Source organism: Nannobrachium achirus (genome assembly GCF_963921795.1).
Source record: "Nannobrachium achirus genome assembly, chromosome: 19".
In the NCBI taxonomy this organism is placed as follows: domain Eukaryota; kingdom Metazoa; phylum Chordata; class Actinopteri; order Myctophiformes; family Myctophidae; genus Nannobrachium; species Nannobrachium achirus.
In genome coordinates this window covers 10,971,797-10,994,053 of record NC_137826.1, presented here as the reverse complement: position 1 = coordinate 10,994,053, position 22,257 = coordinate 10,971,797, and the positions used below count along the sequence as shown (strand labels likewise).

The window sequence follows — 22,257 nt, the reverse complement described above, 5'->3', positions numbered from 1 at the left end:
CGTTAATGCAGTTAATCATGATCACGATCTGCAACCCAGCTGAGCTTACTGTCTTACGAGATGTTTTCTAGCAGGAACAACAAGTTGAGAAACCACAAATTGTGGTTCCTCTAGTCGAGAGTCACCCTGGGCCACGCTATCCGCTTGAACTAGATACAGCACTTCTGGGTATGAAAGGACTTGTAAGAAGACTCTGATCATCAGTGGTGAGTGACGCCGGTGACAGTTTTCTGTTAAGGATGCTGTGGTGGACCTCAAAGGGACTATAATACGTTCACACGCGCTGAGGCAAGTACACACGCTCAGTTTGAGCCATGGAGAGTGTGTCTGAGAAAACACCAACCGCTGAGGACCATGACAGTCAGATCCACGAGGATATTCCACTTGAAAAAAACTCTTACATCGAGCAATCAGAACTGGACTCCATTGGTAGTTGCGCTCAAAACCGCAAGGCCCAAGATGCATCATTGCAGCACATCTGGAAGATGAATTACCAAGAGGCAGCCATCTACATGCAGGTATTTACACGCACTGAACTGGGTCTGTTTCAGTGTTTGAAATGACAAAAGCAGAACTACCAACACTAGTAGCATTTAGCTCACGTGATGATGTGATGAACTCCAGCTGATGATGATGATTCTATGATGATGATGATAATGGCTTTTATTATATCTTCAGAACGTTTTACCTTTCAACCACTTAAAGGACTATTTCACCCCAAAAATGCTGTTTTTCCCCCATTGATTCTGGATGGGGACCCAAATACATTTGGGTCCCCATCCAGATTCAATGTGGGTAAATGTATTGTAATACATTTTCTTAGGAATGCAACAAAAAAAATATATTATTGAACTTGATCAAGTCTCCACGGCGTATAAAAAAATAAAAAATAAATAAAAAGAATATATATATTCCGTATATATATAGCGCTTTTGATCCAAAGCGCTTTACAGAGATCGTGCATTACATTCACCCATTCATTCATACACCGGTGGCGGAGGAAACCATGCAAGGCACCAACCAGCTCACCGGAAGCAATGTGGGGTTCAGAGTCTTGCCCAAGGACCCTTCGACATTAACTCAGGGGGAGCCCGGATTCGAACTGGGAACCCTTCGGGAACCCTTCGTGCTCTAATAACGGTTTCTCTACCCCTGAGCTATGCCGCCCTTATTGTGGGGAAAGCTTTTGCAGAAAATAGCAGATGGACAAAAAACAGAAAATACACTAGTATAGAACCCTGAGGGCTGTATTTTGATTGTCTTAAGTACCAGCTCTTATGCCTTAACTTAAAGGCCTGTCCACCCAACTTTTCGTCTGAGAGTTTCGACTTTCAGACGTGCAGTTTTCCGAACTCTAATTCGGGGTAATGCTTTTCAGAAGATGCGATCGAGTGACGTCATTTTGTAGTTGAACCGTTGACCTTTCCAACAAAAAGTTGGGTGGTCGAAGACAGTATGCACAGGCCTTTAATTTAAGGTATAAGAACTGATACTTAAGACAAAATAGAGCCCCAGAGGGTTTAAGTAGTTACAGTGGCTTCAGTTCAGAAAAAGCTAAGGTATGGCAACCTGACTGTCGTGTCATGTCATGTTGCCATACCTTAGCAACAGGCATGATACATTTATTTTAAGAAGTACATTCTATTTTTCCCCCTTTCTACGGTTTCTTGGGCTGGATATGGCAGCCTGTAATGTTCAAGTGAGCTAAACGTGCCACAATTAACAATAATGAATTGCACCTGTGCAGCTGACCTACGGAACCCGGGAATATACCATTTTGTCAAGATGGGGAGAATACAAGTGTGGAGAATATAATTATAATACCTTGTTAAAGTGACCATTTTGTTAAATTGTGCATTTGTAATTATTTAACATAATAACCAGCACAGAGAGACAAAGAGACATTCATGGATTTATATTTAAAAGTAACTTTTATTCTTCCCCCCCTGGACCCAGGGTATGGCAGCTGCATACCCCTGCCATACCCAATTGACGCCCCCGAGTAGTTAAAACTCTTGCTCAAGATCTGTTTAGATAAATGTTAATTACTTATAACAAGCTGTTCTTATGTGTGCTAATAATACAGGAGGGGGAAAACCATAGTACGTTCCTAAGCCACCCTCAGAACAAGAAGGCCCTGGCTGCGTACCGCTTCGCCAACAACCACCCGTTCTACCTGATGGAGCTCCTGACGGGCCTGCTGCTGATGATGCTGACGCTGTGCGAGGAGCCCGCCGTTTTTACAGTGGACGTCTATGTAAGTCAGGGGTGGGCAACTTTGATGATGGGCCACTATATATTTCCACCTTCACTCCAGAGGGCCACAATGCATATTGCTACGTCCTACTTTGTCATTCTAGTATCTCATACAAAAATTCAAAAAAATAGCAGATCTACAAGCTCAAAACGCATCGCGCTGCGATGCGTTTTGAGCTTGTAGATCGGCTATGTTTTGCTTCTTTTGAATTGGAATCCTGAATAATTTTGTTGTTAATTTGAATTGGAATCCTGAAATGTATGTGGCCCCCGGGCCGCCAGTTGCCCATGTATGATGTAAGTGCTTCTCAAACATGTTTGGCTCAGGTCAGCCCTGTACGGTAACTTTTTCATCCACGGCACCCCTGAATGACATAGTAATAGAACAGGGGTTCTCAAACATTTTTAGGCCATGACCCCCAAATTAAACATATTTGAACTGGGGACCCCCACCCTGACAAGCACTTGGCATTGTATACTGTATGTTGGTTTGTTTACCGTTGAGTGAGAAAAATAAATTACATTAAGCTAATCATCTGGGGACCCCACAAAATAATGTGGGGACCCCACTTGGGGTCCCTACCCCAAGTTTGAGAACTACTGTAATAGAACCTCATATCAACGATACGTAAATACTGTATGTAAATCTTTCAAGATACAGTAAAATATTTTTTGTGGAGACACACACTCTATGTCTTGTGTCACACACACACACACACACACACACACACACACACACACACACACACACACACACACACACACCCCAATAATAACAGGATAATTAATGATAAGTGTACGCCATGCTTCTTATAGGTCCATGCCACTGTGGAGCTGTTGGCTTTGCTCATGGTGGCATTTGAAGTGTGCATGAAACTACGCTGGCTGGGCTTCCACAACTTCAAGCGACAACCAAGGTCCATATTCAAGGTAAGGGACGGGTGTGTGTGTGTGGGATGGGGATGTACAATTTCTACGAAAACCATTATATTGAACATGTTAATAATGCATTACAATCTGCTTATAACACTGTATAAGTATAGTTTTAAGCATGCATAAATAAATCTAAAATAATTAAGTAGTGAAAGCTGCAGCAATCAGTCAGTCTATCAAATAAGAATCTAAAGGGCTTCAACGTGATATCTTTTATTATATATTTCTTTGCGTTAAGGGAACATGATCCTACGGCCTGTTTTGCAAACCATACTATACTTTATTGTAATGCACATTACTGCACTGTCATCAGTTTCCTTCCTATCGGAGGAAACTGATGACAAACAGATAAAAAAGACAGAAGTATAACTGAGTATATCCAGGCTCAGTGGCCTTGTGGTAATAGTGTCCGCTGTCTGCGGCTCGGGAACCATTGGTTCCTATAAGGCTATGCTTACTAAGACTAAGCTGTCAATTTTATCGTCAACTTCACGTTGACATTTGTTGCCCAGTAGATCATATAAGATGCACAAAAAGTGGCAAATATGATCATCCAAAGTAAACACAAAGAAATAAATGAAATGTAACTAAGTGCAGAGAACTAACTTAAACCTCAATTTGTGCAATGATTCTCAAAGTGCTCTGTACAATATAATTGGAAACTTTAGGTCATTAGATTTAATAGGACAAAATAATGCATACAAAAACACCAAAGTGGACTCTCATAATAACATATTTGAGCTTTTATTTTATTACAGGTAGTAGGCTATCCTCTATCAGTTATTATAAAATGCTTTATAATGGGTTGTGATTAGGGAGAAAAATGAACAACTATGAGAAAAGATTGGTGCCGGTGTTCAGGGTGAGCCAGATGCAGCTGTATATATTTGTATTCTTTCCAGGGACGTGCTGGGCCCCTGATTCAGCCCGGGAAAAAGAGTTGGAGAGGCCCTCATTGCGCGCTATAAAGAGAGAGATCTCTCTCTATAGCGCTGTTGCTACTCAAAGATTTGCCATTTCAGATTATGACAAGTGACAAGCCAGTGGGCCAATTACATGAGTTACTGTATATTTCGTCGTTGTCAGGTAGAAACCTTGTAAGTCCAAAACTGTTTGTTTTGCATTTATCATTTTAAAAATGATTTAAACTACGGGACTCACAACGCCTCACACCGCGAGGCGTTGTGTGCTTGTAGATCGGCTGTTTTCACTACTTTCGTGCGACGGCCTTGTATGATGAAGCAGGGCTTTGCTTTGCGAAAAAAATCTACAAATTTGAAACTTGGAGTTACGAGGTTTCTGCCAGACAGTGACGATTTACTTTGTTGGCCGCCCAGCACCCAAAATGGAACGAAGGCCGACATTTTATTACATTTTACATTTAAATGTTTTCCTAATGGCCGGCCTGGACCGGCCGGGAATGAACCGGCCGTTCGGGAGTTGTCCCGCTTTTCCCAATGGCCAGCACGTCCCTGGTTCTTTCATCTTCTCTCTCTGTGGCATAGACGTGCGTGTTGGTGCTACTGTTCGTGGAGGCTGCAGTGGTTCTGGCCAGACAGAGATCTCACGTGCGTGTGACCAGAGCTCTCAGGCCCATATTCCTGGTGGACTGCTCATACTGCGGTGCAGTGCGCAGGTACAGAACATCGGCGCTGTCGGGAAGAAACCTTGTATGTCCAAAGCCGTTAGAAATAGAAAAAGGAACTTGTATTCTAATGGATTCAATATAATTATTATTTATAGTCACAAGTAATACAAATTTCATTTGTTGAATATTTATAAAATCAATAGACAGACTTAATGACTTCCAACCTGGCGTCCCTATTTTGCATGTCATTATAGGTGAACATTTTCCAAAATGGTATTTTTTCATCTTCCGTCATACAACTCTCCTTTTGCACAAAGTAGTGCATTGCAAGATAGAGGGCGCCAGATCCCTTTTAGTCACACCCTACCACTACTTCCTGTTCATCCACAGAGCATTGATTCTAGTCATTTTCTCCATTAGATTTCTTTTCACTTTTTTCAACTTTTATTACTTGGGATGGTAAAAAGATGAGGCAGACAAATCAAATGTATTTTGACAAGTAATAAAAGTTGAAAAAAGTGAAAAGAAAGCACTTTAATCTATTGGAGAAAACAACTAGAATCAATGCTCTGTGGATGAACAGGAAGTAGTGGTAGGGTGTGACTCAAAGGGATCTGGCGCCCTCTATCTTGCAATTCACTACTTTGTGCAAAAGGAGATAATGAACTCATTTCTGAAATATGGAGATGAGTAAATAATATGGACATACGGTTGGTACCTATTGAGATTGGCACATTTCCTGGGGCAAGCTGCCCAGATCACTGATGTCACTGTGATTTTACACTGTCCACTACTAAGGGACAGTTGCGATTTGCTGCCTTGTTACGGTCTTGTATTCCAAATGGTCAATGATAAGTAGCCTACATACTTTCTGTTAATGTTTATTCTGTGTGTATGCCTATGTTTTCCTACATTTGTGAAGACAGTAGACTGCATGAAGTGAGTGAGATGAAAAAACCTGGGTGAAATCTGCCAATTTCAATAGGCACCAATGGTATATACTGTATATTGAATACAACATGTATAATTCAGCAGCGAAGTGTGATGTCACTTCCGTGAAATGGCGTGAAATGTCGCCCTCTACGGGGTTCATGCTGGTATTGTTTTGTATTCAAATCGCCATTGGGAGATTTGCGATCACCGCATATAAGAACTGTGTTAAAAATATAAACACACCATGCTCTCGGATTGACCCAAATGGATATGAAGCATCGACTAAGGTGGAAATGTACAGATTTACCCAAAGAGTAACACAATAAACGCTAGAAACGAGTTACAACAGGCTATATCAGATATGAATGAATATCATAAACTATGCAGAACCCCCCCGCTGACAGAAACGCGCACATGGTGTGTTTATATTTTTAACACAGTTCTTATATGCGGTGATCGCAAATCTCCCAATGGCGATTTGAATACAAAACAATACCAGCATGAACCCCCTAGAGGGCGACATTACGCACAAATGACGACATGGCTTCGTTTCTCTATAGGCTACATACCGTATATACTGATAATTTAAAAATTTTACATCGCTGATATCATGGTTCCTTCCTTTCTCCCAATCAGAAACTTGCGTCAAGTTTTCCAGTCACTTCCCGCCTTCATTGAAATCCTCTTCCTGTTGTTCTTTTTCATGATTATATTTGCAGTCTTGGGTAAGTGTTACATCTATGCCTGATTTATACTAAACACAATGAATGGGGCGGCAGTGGCTCAGGGGTAGAGAAACCGGGCTCCCTTAGAGTTAGTGTAGAAGAGTCCTTGAGCAAGACTCTGAACCCCTAGTTGCTCCTGGTGACCTTCATTGCTCCAAATAAAGGTCTCTATCTTGTTTGATAATGTAATCTGTTGTCTCTTCTCAGGATTCTGGCTGTTCTCCTCAAACCCTGCTGATAAGGTATGTTTGACACACAGCCTGGAGGATGTGGTATGTTTGGTTTCCTGGATAAGGGTTTTGTGTCCCACTTGTGGTGGGAGTTTACTGATCTGAGTCCACCCTTCTCCCCGCAGTACTTCAACAGTCTGGAGAACAGCATGGTCAGTCTGTTTGTGCTGCTGACCACGGCAAAGTAAGCACACCAGTTGTTTTGTTTCTGAGCCCTTTGCACACATACTGTATAAATATGCGAGCTACTGTATGCATCAAGGGGCGTTGGGGTGGCGCGGTGGTAAAGTAGGCTACCTGACCACAACCGCAGAGGTTGTGGGTTTGAATCCACCACGATGCATCCGGCTTTGTCGCTCATCTATTCTATTCTATACGAACACAATTGGCCCGTGTTCAGGTGGGGAAGGCCAGGGGTGTCGCACCAAATTGTGGGCCCTGGGTACAAGGATTCACTGCGGGCCCCCCATGAATGTTCTTCATAGGGGAGGGGGTTTAACCCTTTTAGACTGGGAACTCATTATTACGCATTATTTTGTGCTCTAACTATTGAAAAATAGCAGATATACCGCGCTGCAAGCTTGTAGATCTGCTATTTTTGAAAAATCGTGAAGATTTGTGCAAGTCTTTGAATATTTCAAATCCTTCTAAGGTTTTTTGAAAAACCTATGTTTCTATGTCAGTGGTGCTCAAACTTCTTCATGTGAACGACCCCCAAAATGATATGTATCTCAAAATATTTAGTCGCAGAGACCCCCCAGAAGCGAAATTTGAGTTACAAATGTTCGCTTGAAAGAATACATACAGTATATTCAAAGATTTGCACACATTTTCACGACTTTTCAGAAATAGCAGATCTACAAGCTCGCAGCGCAGCACTCGGTGCCGTGCCGTGCTGTGAGCTTGTATAGCTGCTATAACAAAAAAGTTATAATATGCATCAATTCCTTCCTAATTTCGTAGGTCAACTAAATGTTTTCCATACCACAAGTCTGCTTGGCTGTTTGATTGCTTGTTTTTTTATCAACCACTTGCTGTATAAGTTAACTTGTGTCAATGGCTGAGAACAATCTTCCCTATTTCCTGTAGTTACCCTGATGTGATGATGCCAGCGTATGCCAACAATCACTGGTCCTGTATCTTCTTCGTTGTTTACCTCTCCACAGAACTGTACTTCGTCATGAACCTGGTACCCAGCTTGCTCTCTATTATATTAAATGTTCTGTTAATGTTAGCTGTATAGCACGGCAGCCCAACTGCAAATGAGAAGCACTGAATGCTGAAAACTGTTTAAACATGACTTTGGTCAGAACATCCATAGGTGGATGATTACGTGACCATTCGCCTGAGCATGGACACGTAAAAGAGTCAGTTTGAAATGGGTCTTAAAAGTGGGACATGTAGATATGACACTTTCTTGCAATAGCCATTCCACATTTACTTCCCTTTACAGAAAGGGAAGGGAACTATGGCACCTCACAGGGTGCCATAAGGGTGTGATGAGTGTGATACCCTCTCAAGCCAGAAAACTCTGTCAACTGAATGTCGCAAACTGAGGCTGTTTATATTCACATAATACATTCCATTACTGCTCAGAATTATACAGCGCAGTCTTCTCTCCCAAGCTTGACATATAGGATTTGCTACAACAAAAGCTCCTTTCCTGAAACATAACTTTTTCATAATCATCTAAATCAAGGAATTCAACACGAAGACATTTTACCAAAAAACGGAAGTGGTGGGGCGGACTTCTGCTGTAGTTTCTGCACATTTTTATGGACTGTTAAAGGCCAGTCTGCACCAATGGAACTCCTTGAAACTCCTTGCAACATGCAACTACTTACAACTACTTGCAACCATTATCTCCAATGGCAGTTGCAAGGAGTTGCATTGGTATGTGGACAGGCCTTAAAACTGTTTTGTTGCAAGGAGTTAATTGGGACTAGTTGCATTAGTGTGGTCTGGCCTTAGGGAAGCATATGAAAATGTGTCTAAGAACTAAGAAGTCTGTCTCGAGAGACTGGGTCCCTGTTTTGCACGTCTTATGTCTTAACTTAGAATTAGTCATGGTTAATGTTAATGTTATTGTTACATTAATCAATGTCATTTGTGCACAGTCAAATTTGTATGGGGTTATTTACCCCTGTAAATTACCCCTGTTCAGACACATCATAAGGGTAAAAACAACATAATGGGGCGGCCCTTGCTTTTTAAATAGTTTTTAAGACCCTCCTCTTTTCGATCGTTTCATGCAAAAGTTTTTATTCTGTAGAACTGAAGTTTGTTTCAAATGTAAAGTCCTATAGATAAACTGATAAACTGATCAAATGCTTTCAGAGAATGTTTACTTTACGCTATACATTTTTTATAACTGTTAGGCCTACTGACATGAATGACTAAGTGCTTTGACTGTGCGACAAGAAATGCCAAGTTATTACAGTGACACAGAGGCTTAAAGGAGTAGTTCACCACTTTTCAACCTGTCTTCATATAATAGGTCCTCACTAATGTTCATGATAAAATATCACAATTTTTTCTACTCAGTCTAAGACTCCTAGGAGAGCTGTGGGAAGTTCAGAATCCATCGTCTTGTGACATCATGGCTTCCACTTTAAAATTGCAACTTTTCAGGAATAGAAAGCCTGCAGTTTCTATAAGCTGGATTGGCAATCGATGATGTCACAAGACGATGGGTTTCTGACCTGCCCACAGCCCTCCTCTGAGGAAAAAAAAAAAGAAAAAAAAAGAAAAGCTATTTTTGAGTGAGGAACAATAGAGGCCTATCTGGGCCCGCCCCTTTCCCCCCTCCCCCTGAGCGGCAGCCATGATGGAGTTACTGCTGCAGCAGTGTGTGACTATGTCTATGTCTATGGAGATGGGACTTTTAATGAAATTAGTCATTACCAGTCCCATCTCCATGATATTTAGATCTAATTCCTTCGCCAGTTCCATCTGCATGATTTGTAGATCTAATTCTATGAGTCCCATCCCCATGATTTGTAGGTCTAATACCATCGCCAGTCCCATCCTTATGATTCGTAGATCTAATTCTGTCTGTTCCATCTCAATTATGTTTAGGTCTAATTCCATCGCCAGTTCCATCCAAATGATTTGTAAATCTAATTCTATGAGTCCCATCTCCATGATTTGTAGGTCTAATTCCATCGCCAGTCACATCCTTATGATTTGTAGATCTAATTCTATCTGTTCCATCTCAATTATGTTTAGGTCTAATTCCATCGCCAGTTCTATCCGCATGATTTGTTGATCTAATTTTATCAGATCCATCCCAATGATTTTTAGATCTAATTTCACCACCAGTTCTATCCTTATGATTTGTAGATCTAATTCCATCAGTCCCATCTCAATTATGTGTAGGTCTAATTCCATCGCCAGTTCCATCCACATGATTTGTTGATCTAATTCTATATAGTTCCATCCTCATGATTTGTAGATCTAATTCCATCGCCAGTCCCATCCTTATGATTTGTTGATCTAATTCTATCAGTCCCATCTCAATTATGTTTAGGTCTAATTCCATCACCAGTTCCATCCCCATGATGTGTAGGTCTAATTCGATACATTCCCAACTCCATGTTCTTTAGATCTAATTCGATAGTCACATCCCCATGATTTGTAGATCTAATTCCATCACCAGTCCCATCCCCATAATGTGTAGGTCCAATTCCATCGGCAGTTTCGCCAGTTCCATCTGTATGATTTGTAGATCTAATTCCATCAGTCCCATCTCAATTATGTGTAGGTATAATTCCATCGCCAGTTCCATCCACATGATTTGTAGATCTAATTCTATACAGTTCCATCCTCATGATTTGTAGATCTAATTCTATCAGTCACATCTCAATTATGTTTAGATCTAATTCCATCGCCAGTTCCATCCCCATGATTTGTAGGTCTAATTTGATACAGTCCCATCCACATAATTCATCTGCTTACAATAAATGTGACAAATCTCTGTGAGTATGTATGTATGTAATCCACTTATCTCGAGAAACGTTCGTCCCACCGGCTTCAGATTCGGCACATGAATTAGATCTACAAATCATGTGGATGGAACTAGCAATAGAATTAGACATACAAATGAAATTAGATCTACAAATCATAAGGATAGGACTGGCGATGGAATTAGACCAACAAATCATGGGGATGGGATTCATAGAATTAGATCTACAAATCATGCAGATGGAACTGGTGATGGAATTAGACCTACAGATGATGGGGATGGGACAGATAGAATTAGATCTACAAATCATGCAGATGGAACTGGTGATGGAATTAGACCTACACATTATGGGGATGGAACTGGTGATGGAATTAGATCTACAAATCATGGGGATGTGACTGTATGGAATTAGATCTACAAATCATGCGGATGGAACTTGCTATGGAGTTAGACCTACACAAAATTGAGATGGGACTAATAGAATTAGATCTACAAATCATAAGGATAGAGCTGGCGGTGGAATTAGATCTACAAATCATTGGGAAGGATCTGATATAATTACATCTACAAATCATGCGGATGAAACTGGCGAAACTGGCGATGGAATTGTACCTACACATTATGGGGATGGAACTGGTGATGGAATTAGATCTACAAATCATGGGAATTAGATCTAAAGAATATGGAGATGGGACTGTATCGAATTAGACTTACAAATCATGGGGATGGAACTGGCTATAGAATTTGACCTTCACATAATTGAGATGGGACTGATAGAATTAGATCTACAAATCATAAGGATGGGACTGGCGATGGATTTAGATCTACAAATCATGAGGATGGAACTGTATAGAATTAGATCTACAAATCATGTGGATGGAACTGGCGATGGAATTATACCTACACATAATTGAGATGGGACTGATGGAATTAGATCTACAAATCATACAGATGGAACTGGCGAAACTGCCGATGGAATTGGACCTACAAATCATAAGGATAGAACTGGTGGTGAAATTAGATCTAAAAATCATTGGGATGGATCTGATAAAATTAGATCAACAAATCATGCGGGTAGAACTGGCGATGGAATTAGACCTAAACATAATTGAGATGGAACAGATAGAATTAGATCTACAAATCATAAGGATGTGACTGGCGATGGAATTAGACCTACAAATCATGGAGATGGGACTCATAGAATTAGATTCATTTGGATGGAACTGGCGATGGAATTAGACCTAAACATAATTGAGATGGAACAGACAGAATTAGATCTACGAATCATAAGGATGGGACTGGCGATGGTATTAGACCTACAAATCATGGGGATGGGACTCATAGAATTAGATCTACAAATCATGTGGATGGAACTGGCGAAGGAATTAGATCTAAATATCATGGAGATGGGACTGGTAATGACTAATTTCATTAAAAGTCCCATCTCCATAGACATAGACATAGACACACACTGCTGCAGCAGTAACTCCATCATGGCTGCCGCTCAGGGGGAGGGGGGAAAGGGGCGGGCCCAGAAAGGCCTCTATTATATGAACATAGGTTGAAAAGTGGTGGAGTGCCCCTTTAAGGTCTATGAGTCTTATGTAGCTTATAGGCTAGTATACTTGGGCTCTTAGGCCTGGGTCCAGTAGGCTCGTATCTACTCCTGAGCATATCACATCCTCTTTGTCATTGATAGTGATTAAACGTGGCGTTTTAAACATCCCTATCAATATCACAGCATTGCACTCTCTGTCCCCTCCACAGCTTCTGGCGGTGGTGTACGAAACGTTCAACAACCGTGAAAAGATGAAGTTCAAATCTCTACTGCTTCACAAACGCACAGCCATCGACAACGCCTTCCGACTGCTAGTTAGCCGACAGGTAGGCCTACAGTAACCTCGTGTCACCAGACTTTTTACCTCGGAGGAATGCCTTGTTGTATTCGTTCTAAAATGGTGATCCGGTCTAGGAAGGAAGGAAGGAAGAAGAAGAAGAAGCGATGTCGCTTTGTTTTGGTCCCCCCTGTTCAGTCTGGCCAGTCGCTACGAGTTTGACTAAAAGATGGATATAGCAAATGAACTATACCAAAATAAGCAAAACTACACCGCACCAAGGGTTTTATTGGGTGGGTCCTATTTGAACATAGGGAATTATTTTGGGTTAGAACTGGTTCCGGTTTGGTAGTTCTGGCCAAAGTGTAGTCCGTCTGATATGATGACTACACATGACGTTTTCCGCTCCTGACCGGATCAGAAACCCGTAAATGGTAATGATGCCTAAAGTACACATGCCCATAGTTCTCCTTGTTGGATAAAATATACATCTAGCCTACATTAATCAGTTTTTCATAAAACAGTAATAATTGATATGAGGTGCATGGATAACATCATTTTACTATGGACCTATGTGTGTTTATCATAACCACTACATCATGTGTGTGTGTGTGTGTGTGTGTGTGTGTGTGTGTGTGTGTGTGTGTGTGTGTGTGTGTGTGTGTGTGTGTGTGTGCGTGCGTGCGCGTGTGCGTGGTCTCCAGATGCCGAACAGTGTTTCTCTGAAGCATTTTGATGGCCTGATGCGCTTCTACAAGCCATTAATGTCCGCAAGAGACCGCTTACTCACATTTAAAGCTCTCAACACCCATGATGCTGCAATGCTTAGGTACCAGCAGCACTACACTCAAGCTTTCCTAGTACTGTAGAGACCTCTGGTGGTGCAACACGGTAATGCTGTATTCATCCACTGAGCATTATGGACCCAATCCAGTCCTAAACTTGAACCACTATTTACTCAGTCGACCTCTGTACTTGGTCCACTCCTCTACAGCATGGGTCTTCATCAGGGGGTCCTCAGAGTTACTACAAATATCTGAAAACACAAATTGACATGAATCCAAAATACACTGACGATTGTGCTGTCAAACAATGAAACTATATGGAATTTATGATAAGGTAGTGGGGGTCCCTGCTTCATCTCTCTCTCAACTAAGGGGTCCTTGGCCTGAAAACGTTGAAGAACCCTGCTCTACAGCAAATGTTTTCACCCCAGAATAGTATAGTATATATGTTGTCGCATACATGGCTGCTGTGTCGCAAGGCACATTTCAGTATGAACTATATCATATCATATCATATCATATCATATCATATCATATCATATCATATCAATATCATAGGTTCATATCACGCTATAGGTTCATGGGGTTCATTTCTAATTCTACTTTTGCTCCTCTGTTACTTACAGCCAAGAAGACTTGTATAAGTTCTATGAGTCCATTCACCTCAAATGGAAGGTAAGTCAACGTATTGACCTCAATCTGTTTAGATGCACTTGTATTGCATTGTCTGTGGTTGTGTTTGCCTGTAAACATGGTTTTCTGTGTTTGATGACCAGCCGCGACAAACTAGAGGACATTGGTATGATGAGCTTCCACACCAGACCATCTTCAAAGGCAAGTTCTCTCTCTCTCTCTCTCTCTCTCTCTCTCTCTCTCTCTCTCTCTCTCTCTCTCTCTCTCTCTCTCTCTCTACTAGGAATGCCGATATTGGCAATAATGGCCTTAAAAGTCCAATAGCTGTTATATGTATCAAGCCGATATCAAAATAATATAAAGGTTTCAGCTGATGTTTTATATATAATATTAATGTTTTTGAATGTGAAGCTTTTGTGATGATGAAGGCTGCAGATCAGTCAGTGTTTTCTGGGGAAGCTTTCAAGTGGGTCAACACGTTGGAAAAATGTGCATGATGCAGCAGTAGGCCCAATACATCAGGTAATGAGAATGATATCTTATTACCTATTATATTAAAAGTTGTATTTATATATATTTGTGTGTGTGTGTGTGTGTGTGTGTGTGCATGTTCATTTTTAATAGGCATCAGTCTTATGGTGGAGTCAAAGGCCTTTGAATACACAATGTGTGAGTGCATCAATTAATTACTTAACATACCTATTTGTTCTTAGCAACATGGAAAGACATACAGTAGTCTATTCATATTCCTAACCTCTCCTTGTACCTGCAGACATGGTGGTGGCTGTTAATGCCGTGTGGATTGTTATTGAGGCATACTTGCGAAGTATCAGTGCCCTTCCAGAGATAGATGGTCCATACATTTACATCCTCTTCCTTAGCAGTGAGTACACCATGTTCTGTCTCGCTCACATACAAAAGCCATAACAATCAACATGTGACCCGCAGTTTGCTGGTAATAAGCAGGCATTAAATACTTGACCTACACCCAAACAGACACCATCTCTCGTTCTCGCCTACTCTCTCCCCAGTTTATGCTGCAGAGGTGTTTTTGAAAATGACAGGATTGGGGCCGAGGCCTTACTTCAGATGCTGGTGGAATAGGTGAGTACTGGCCTCCTCTCACACGTGTGACACTAGCCTACTCAACAGCAATCCAAGAATGTGCTATTTTTTTGAACGACACAAGCAGTACAGGTATATTAAAACGTATATGAAAAGCAAGTTCATGTTGTGTGTTTGCTAACAGTTGTGCTTCCTCAAAATAGGTTTGACTTCTTATTGACGGTGTTTGGCGCCCTGTGCTTGTTCGCTGAAGTCTTGGTAACTGGTAATACGCCTATCTATGCCGCAGTAGTGCTCAGACCTCTTCGGCTTCTCAGGTGGGCCTCCATTCAATGTAGTGTCTAGTGTCAGCCAGGATGTATTCATGTACTTAATCGATGTTTCTTGCATATACCGGTATATAGACGAATCCACAGACGCTGCCCTGTAGTTGCGGTGTCGCGGTGCCAAGCGTTGCTGCTTGACACCGTAGTTATGGTTGCCGCTCTGTGGATTTGTCAGTAAAAGTATCAATATTGCAATGTACTAATATCAAAATGCACTTAAAGTACCAAAAGTAGAAAGTATACTCAAATGTTTCAAAATCTTTTGAAAATAGCAGCATTTGTATAGGGCTGAAGTGGTGGGCTGTATGTTTTGTTAATTGTAATAATAATCAAAATCTACAAAGTAACTAGTAACTAAAGTTTTCAAATAATTGTAGTGGAGTAAAAGTCATGTTTTGCCTCTGAGATGTAGTGGAGTAGAAGTAATGAAAATTGGAAATACTCCAGTAAAGTAAAAAGAAAAAAGAAAGAAAAATCACAAAGGTATAGCAAGTAAGTAAATGTACTTGAACAGCAGTGGGTGCTCATGACTTGTTAGAAAAAGGTTACCACACTAAGGTGGAAGAAGTGGCGGCAAAATAAGAGAATGCAAGAGAAAGGCTCAATTGTTCATTCATTTTTCTTTATTTTTTACGATGTTTTGGAGCTTTTTTATGCCTTTATTGGATAGGACAGTAGACTGACAGGAAATGGGGGGAGAGATGGGGAGCGACATGCGGCAAAGGTGCCAAAACATTGTGGTAAATTTTCCTAGGCTAGCCGTATTTATCTCTCTCTCTCTCTCTCTCTCTCTCTCTCTCTCTCTCTCGTCCTCTCCCAGGTTTTTTCAAATAAAGCCGCGTTATCGCATGATGTTGAACATCATGTTTGACCTTCTCCCCGAAATGGCGAGTCTGAGCCTGACCTTGCTCATGTTCTATTATGCTTATGCAATTGTTGGGATGGAGTCCTTTGCCAACGTGGTCTACCCCAACTGCTGCAAGTGAGTAGCTTGCCTATAAAGGCCTATAAATTGTGGTGGGTGGGTGGTGTAATAAGTTAACTATTATTGTTATTTTGTGAAATATTTTTATTTATTTTATTTCATTTACTGCCTATAATTCCCAAACTAGGGACGGCAAGTTGAAAGTGCCAACAAAATCGTTGTTGTTGATTGATTTCTACTAACCGTGGTTCTGCTTATCCAATCAACTCCTCAGCACCAGTGGGGTCTCGGAATTCTACAAACAGACCATCACCACCGTAGGCAACGAGACAGAATTATATGAAGGAGGCTACTATTATCTCAATAACTTTGACAACGTTCTCAGAAGCTTTGGTAAACACACTACTTGTTGCTACCTTGCTACCTTGAAACCCAGCATCCCTATTATTCCGTAGGGAACATTCAACCCCATTTTTCTCTTTGCCTATAAACCAATACATTAAAGAAATTGCCAAATTGACTATTTGCTTACTATATTTCTGTCTAGTGACACTGTTTGAGCTGACGGTAATCAACAACTGGCATATCACCATGGTAAGATTATGTCACCTATCCATACCTGTTTGTCAATAGCCATGTCTTTGCTTGCCAGTGACTGAAGGAAAGCGTTGCCTCTGACAGCTATGATATCTACTGTACTCTCCCATAGGAAGGAATAACCTCTGAGACATCCCGCTGGAGCCGACTGTTTTTCATGTCTTTCTACATTACAATCGAGGTGAGATGCTTTGTGTATGTGTTTGTATATATGTGTGTGTGTGTGTGTGTGTGTGTGTGTGTGTGTGTGTGTGTGTGTGTGTGTGTGTGTGTGTGTGTGCGCGTGCGCGTGCGTGTGTGTAACTCACAACCTGTTACATAAATCGTTGTTGTCGAGTGGAAACCTTGTATGTCCAAAACCGTTCATTTTGTATTTATCATTTAAAAAATGAACTAAACTAGTGAAAACAGCCGATCTACAAGCACACAACGCCTCGCACCGCGAGGCGTTGTGTGCTTGTAGATCTGCTGTTTTCACTACTTTTGTGCGACAGCCTTGTATGATGAAGCAGGGCTTTACTTTATGAGGAAAAAAAAACAAAAAAACTTGGAGATACGAGGTTTCTGCACGACAGTGGCGATATACTGGGCTTATCAGCAGCTCAATCATGTCCTTGGCTCTCAACATCAAGTTAGCAATACAAAGTAATCAATACTAAGCAATATAACATAATATAATAATGTAATTTCGCTTCGTCAGTCCGTATGTCCGTCCTGCAAAGCTGGGCAATGGCCACGCTTCAGGGGACATTTAATGACATTAAGTTCATAAAAGGCACCGCTCACTTCACACTGGGTGAGATTTTTATTTATTTGTGCATTTTGGAGAAAACAATTGCCAATTTAACATTGTGGTGCAAACATGTTTAGGTGCCCACTCATCTGGTTACCCTTAGGGTAACATATACTAACCCCTAGTACCCTTGTATTCTGGTTACTCTTAGGGTAACATATACTAACCCCTAGTACCCTTGTATTCTACATGCAACTACAGTATTGTGTATTAATGTGTGTCTCCTCCCCCAGGTGACCATTGCCATCATTGTGAGTTTCATTCTGGAGGCTTTTGTGTTCCACATGAACTATAGCCGCAAGCACCCCGATGGTACAGTACATACCTTCAGATGTGTGTGTGTGTGTGTGTGTGTGTGTGTGTGTGTGTGTGTGTGTGTGTGTGTGTGTGTGTGTGTGTGTGTGTGTGTGTGTGTGTGTGTGTGTGTGTGTGTGTTGGTAAATGTGGTTTAACAATTGGCCTGAATACTCACCTCATTAACAGGACATTTTGGATTAGCAGGACAGGACTGGTGTCCTGCTAATTCATGGAAATTCTGAAATAGCAGAAGTGTTTCTATTGGTCTAGAGAGCCCAAATCCACCTTTTTTTTAGATGTCCGGTTAATACACATACACCGACTCATATGTCCTCCTAAATCCCATCTACACGTGTGTGTGTGTGTGTGTGTGTGTGTGTGGGGAAGTGTATTGTATTATTATCTCCCAAAGCGGCGTCTTTTTTTAGCTGTGCCAGCCGCGTCATCACTTGACCGAGTGTGTATATATGAGTACGGTGTATGTCTGTATGTATGAGGGCAGACTCAACAGCTGCAATACCGCTGGGTGACCAAGTGGCACTCTTTGTGTGTGTGTGTGTGTGTGTGTGTGTGTGTGTGTGTGTGTGTGTGTGTGTGTGTGTGTGTGCGTGCGTGCGCGTGCGTGTGCATGTGTGTGTGTGTGTGTGCATGCGTGCAACAAAGACCGTCGCAGTTTAAGCCCCACCCAGTCCTGACTCTGGTGCCGGAAGCGATTTCCCCATTCATTTCATCCATAGACATTTCATAAAGTATTTATTTTAAACATCTATTACGCCTCTGACAAAGCCAATGGGTGCTGATGAATCATGACAATAAACAAATAAATTGTAATATAAATAATATGCATACGTGTGTGTGTGTGTGTGTGTGTGTGTGTGTGTGTGTGTGTGAGTGTGTGTGTGTGTGTGTGTGTGTGTGTGTGTGTGTGTGTGTGTGTGTGTGTGTGTGTGTGTGTGTGTGTGTGTGTGTGTGTGTGTGTGCGCGTGTGTGTGTGCGTGTGCGGGTGCGTGTGCGTGTGTGTGTGTGTGTGTGTGTGTGTGTGTGTGTGTGTGAATGTGTGTGTGTGTGTGTGTGTGTATTTTAGATGAGAAACACATAGAGTCAGAAGTAAGGGTCAGTCGTGATGAGGTGTTGACCATGCTGGAGCTGCACACACAGACCTGTCCAGCACACAGCTCTCTACAGGACTCCCTAAAGGACATGGACGACAGTGGGGTGAGAGCACATCAACATGAACCACATGATACTGACATGATACTGACCAATAAAACTGACATGATACTGACCATGATAATGACATGATACTGACCATGATACTGACCATGATACTGACCATGATACTGACCATGATAATGACACGATACTGACCATGATACTGACCATGATAATGACATGATACTGACATGATACTGACATGATACTGACCATGATACTGACATGATACTGACCAATAAAACTGACATGATACTGACATGATACTGACCAATAAAACTGACATGATACTGACCATGATACTGACATGATAATGTACTGACCATGATACTGACATGAGTATACTGACCATGATACTGACCATGATACTGACCATGATACTGACCATGACACTGACATGATACTGACAAGAGTATAGCCTACTGACCATGATACAAACAATATATTGACCATGATACTAACATGAGTATATCCTACTGACCATGATACTGACAAGATACTGACCATGATAGTGACATGAGTATAGCCTACTGACCATGATACTGACGGGTGCATCTCTCCATTCCGACATGTCTCCTTTCCGACAGACACTAACCCTATCTCTTACCCTAACCTTAACCTCTATGGAAGTGTTGCCACTCGACAATAAGAAGTCACTGTCGGAATGGAGAGAGCCCCCCGATACTGACATGAGTATACTGACCATGATACTGACAAGATACTGACCATAAAACTCGCACATTATATACTCTTTTTATCTCCAAACTATAAATGCGAGAAGTCTCTGCGTGTCTGCGTGTATGTAATCCGCGTATCTCGAGAACCGTTCGTCCCACCGGCTTCAGATTCGGCACGCGCGTTCCCCGCCGCGGCACGGAGTGCAGTGCCGGGTCTCGACCCGACCCGACGCGCGGTTTTCCCGAACCGGCGCGAAACGTTCGGAATCTCCTTATGCGGGGTTGATTGTTGACATCAGGCTGTTCCGGAGGAAATCGGCGAAAGCTCTGACTCATTGTGACATCACTTCATAAAAGGCTCTGACATCACGTACGCCACATGAGTCAACAAAAAATCTCTGTGAGTGTGTATGTATGTATGTAATCCGCGTATCTCGAGAACCGTTCGTCCCACGGGCACGCGCGTTCTCCATATATGGGCATAAAATGAATGCCCCCATATATGGGCATAAAATGGATTGCAGACAGACAGATACAGATATCTCCATATATGGACATAAATGGACAGAGGCAAACAGATGGTCAAAGATCTCCATATATGGGCATAAAATGGACGCAGACAGACAGCAACACAGTTGGAGGCACAGACAGATACTCCATATATGGGCATAAAATGGACGCAGATAGACAGATATCTCCATATATGGGCATAAAATGGACCCAGAACTATAACTGCAGTGATCTCCATATATGGACATAAAATGGACGCCGACAGACAGATACAGATATCTCCATATATGGGCATAAATGGACACAGGCAGACAGATGGTCAAAACGGGTCCTATGAAAACAGGTATAATGGGGTTTGCATTAAAGGGCGGGGCATTCATTCCCTATTTACATTGTTCCGAGTTGGCCAGGTCGCCGACTAGACGCTGGGCCGCCCGAAGCTTCTAGTTTTATTTAATGCGACAGTTTTTTATAATTATTTACATAAATCAATTAGTTTGATTAATTGTTACAACCCTATGTAAGTTCAACTAACAGTCTTTCTTCCTGTGGGAATGTATGTAGGAGTCATTCTATGTTGGTCGAAGGTTATGGACTAAGAGTGACCTCAGCTTGAAAATGTACGCGGACGAGATTGAGGTGAGATGCTATAGTTGGAAACATCTTGATGTATCAGCTTAATTTACTTGTCTATTTGTTGATGATATGTGTAATTGTGTTGGTTTTTTATGCTGATGAATTGAATACATAGGACCACAATGGTCCCCTGGGCGTTTTTTAGTTATCCTTTTAGCCTTAAGGAGTAGTTCACCCCCAAAATGACTTTTTTTCCTATTGATTACTCAAGCCATGAAGACTTAAGTTCAATAATAATAACTTTTGCGAATGCGTCAAAAACTAAAAATATTATCATGGCTTGAGTAATCAATATAAAAAAAGTCATTTTGGGTACTGCTTTAATATCTGACTGTGCTGTTTACATTTCTGACTAATAAAGTAGCTTATTCAATCAATCAATCAATCAATCAATCAATCAATCAATCAATCCCATGAATATTTGTCTCTCTGCTTGTTTTTCTGCACAGGAGTGGTATGAAACCCGGGTGAAGTGGTTCTCTGTAAATCCCTCGCAGCTATCCTCGCTTCCCTTGTGCGTTACATCCTCTTGAATTAGCCTACTGTACAGCCTACTGTTGAAATAGAAATGTACTAAAATCCATATAAGTAGCCTAACTGAACACAGTTATGCATCAGGTAATTGACTTTCATAGGCTGCCTACCTCCAGGAAAGGAAAAGTGGATCAACTCCACCCCCCTTGTCTCCTCTATCATGTACATAGCCTATACTGTTTTTATAACTGTGATGATATTTGAATGTTTTTTTATTTATTTTTTGCTATTTGTTATATCCATGAGTTGAATACCAAGGACTTCCAACGTAAAAAAGACCGTAAGAGGACTTATTTGGGATGCCCCTTTTAGTCTGGGTGTTTAACTGTACTTGTACTGTATTACATTCTTTTAAAGTATTGACTATACGTGTTCTGTTCTCCACTTTTGTCTAATAAAATACTCAATCAATCGATCAAACTGTGTATTGTTTCTTAATTTCTTCTTGCCAATTGCCATTCAGTTGAAATATTTGAGATGGACTCCTGAGATGAACACCTTTAGAAAAAGTTTTGAGAGATCCCTATATAACACACACACACACACACACACACACACACACACACACACACACACACACACACACACACACACACACACACACACACACACACACACGTATACCTATGTGTTATTTATGGACCACAGTGTGTGCTCCTTCTGAGTAAACAGAACATGCAGAAAATGATCCTGGGGTGACCTGAGTATATGAACCGTTATGGTTGGACGAGACGTCACAAGAGTATAGGTTTCGTCTGGAAGGCATAGCATAACAACCCCCTATTCGGGATAGATAGATCATG

At 41.4% G+C, this 22,257-nt stretch overlaps 1 protein-coding gene across 1 annotated transcript; it reads left to right on the top strand.

Annotated features, from left to right (window-relative positions):
- Positions 1-314: 314 nt before the first annotated feature.
- LOC308304602 (two pore channel protein 1-like) lies at positions 315-14,809 on the top strand (the record flags this gene model as incomplete). The annotated part of the gene is made up of 13 exons (XM_080749229.1): positions 315-518; positions 2,087-2,257; positions 3,073-3,186; positions 4,695-4,825; positions 6,347-6,435; positions 6,643-6,677; positions 6,791-6,849; positions 7,755-7,854; positions 12,397-12,513; positions 13,169-13,293; positions 13,876-13,924; positions 14,026-14,083; positions 14,655-14,809. The coding sequence occupies 13 exons, from the start codon at positions 315-317 to the stop codon at positions 14,807-14,809; spliced, it is 1,407 nt and encodes a 468-aa protein (XP_080605355.1).
- Positions 14,810-22,257: the final 7,448 nt, after the last annotated feature.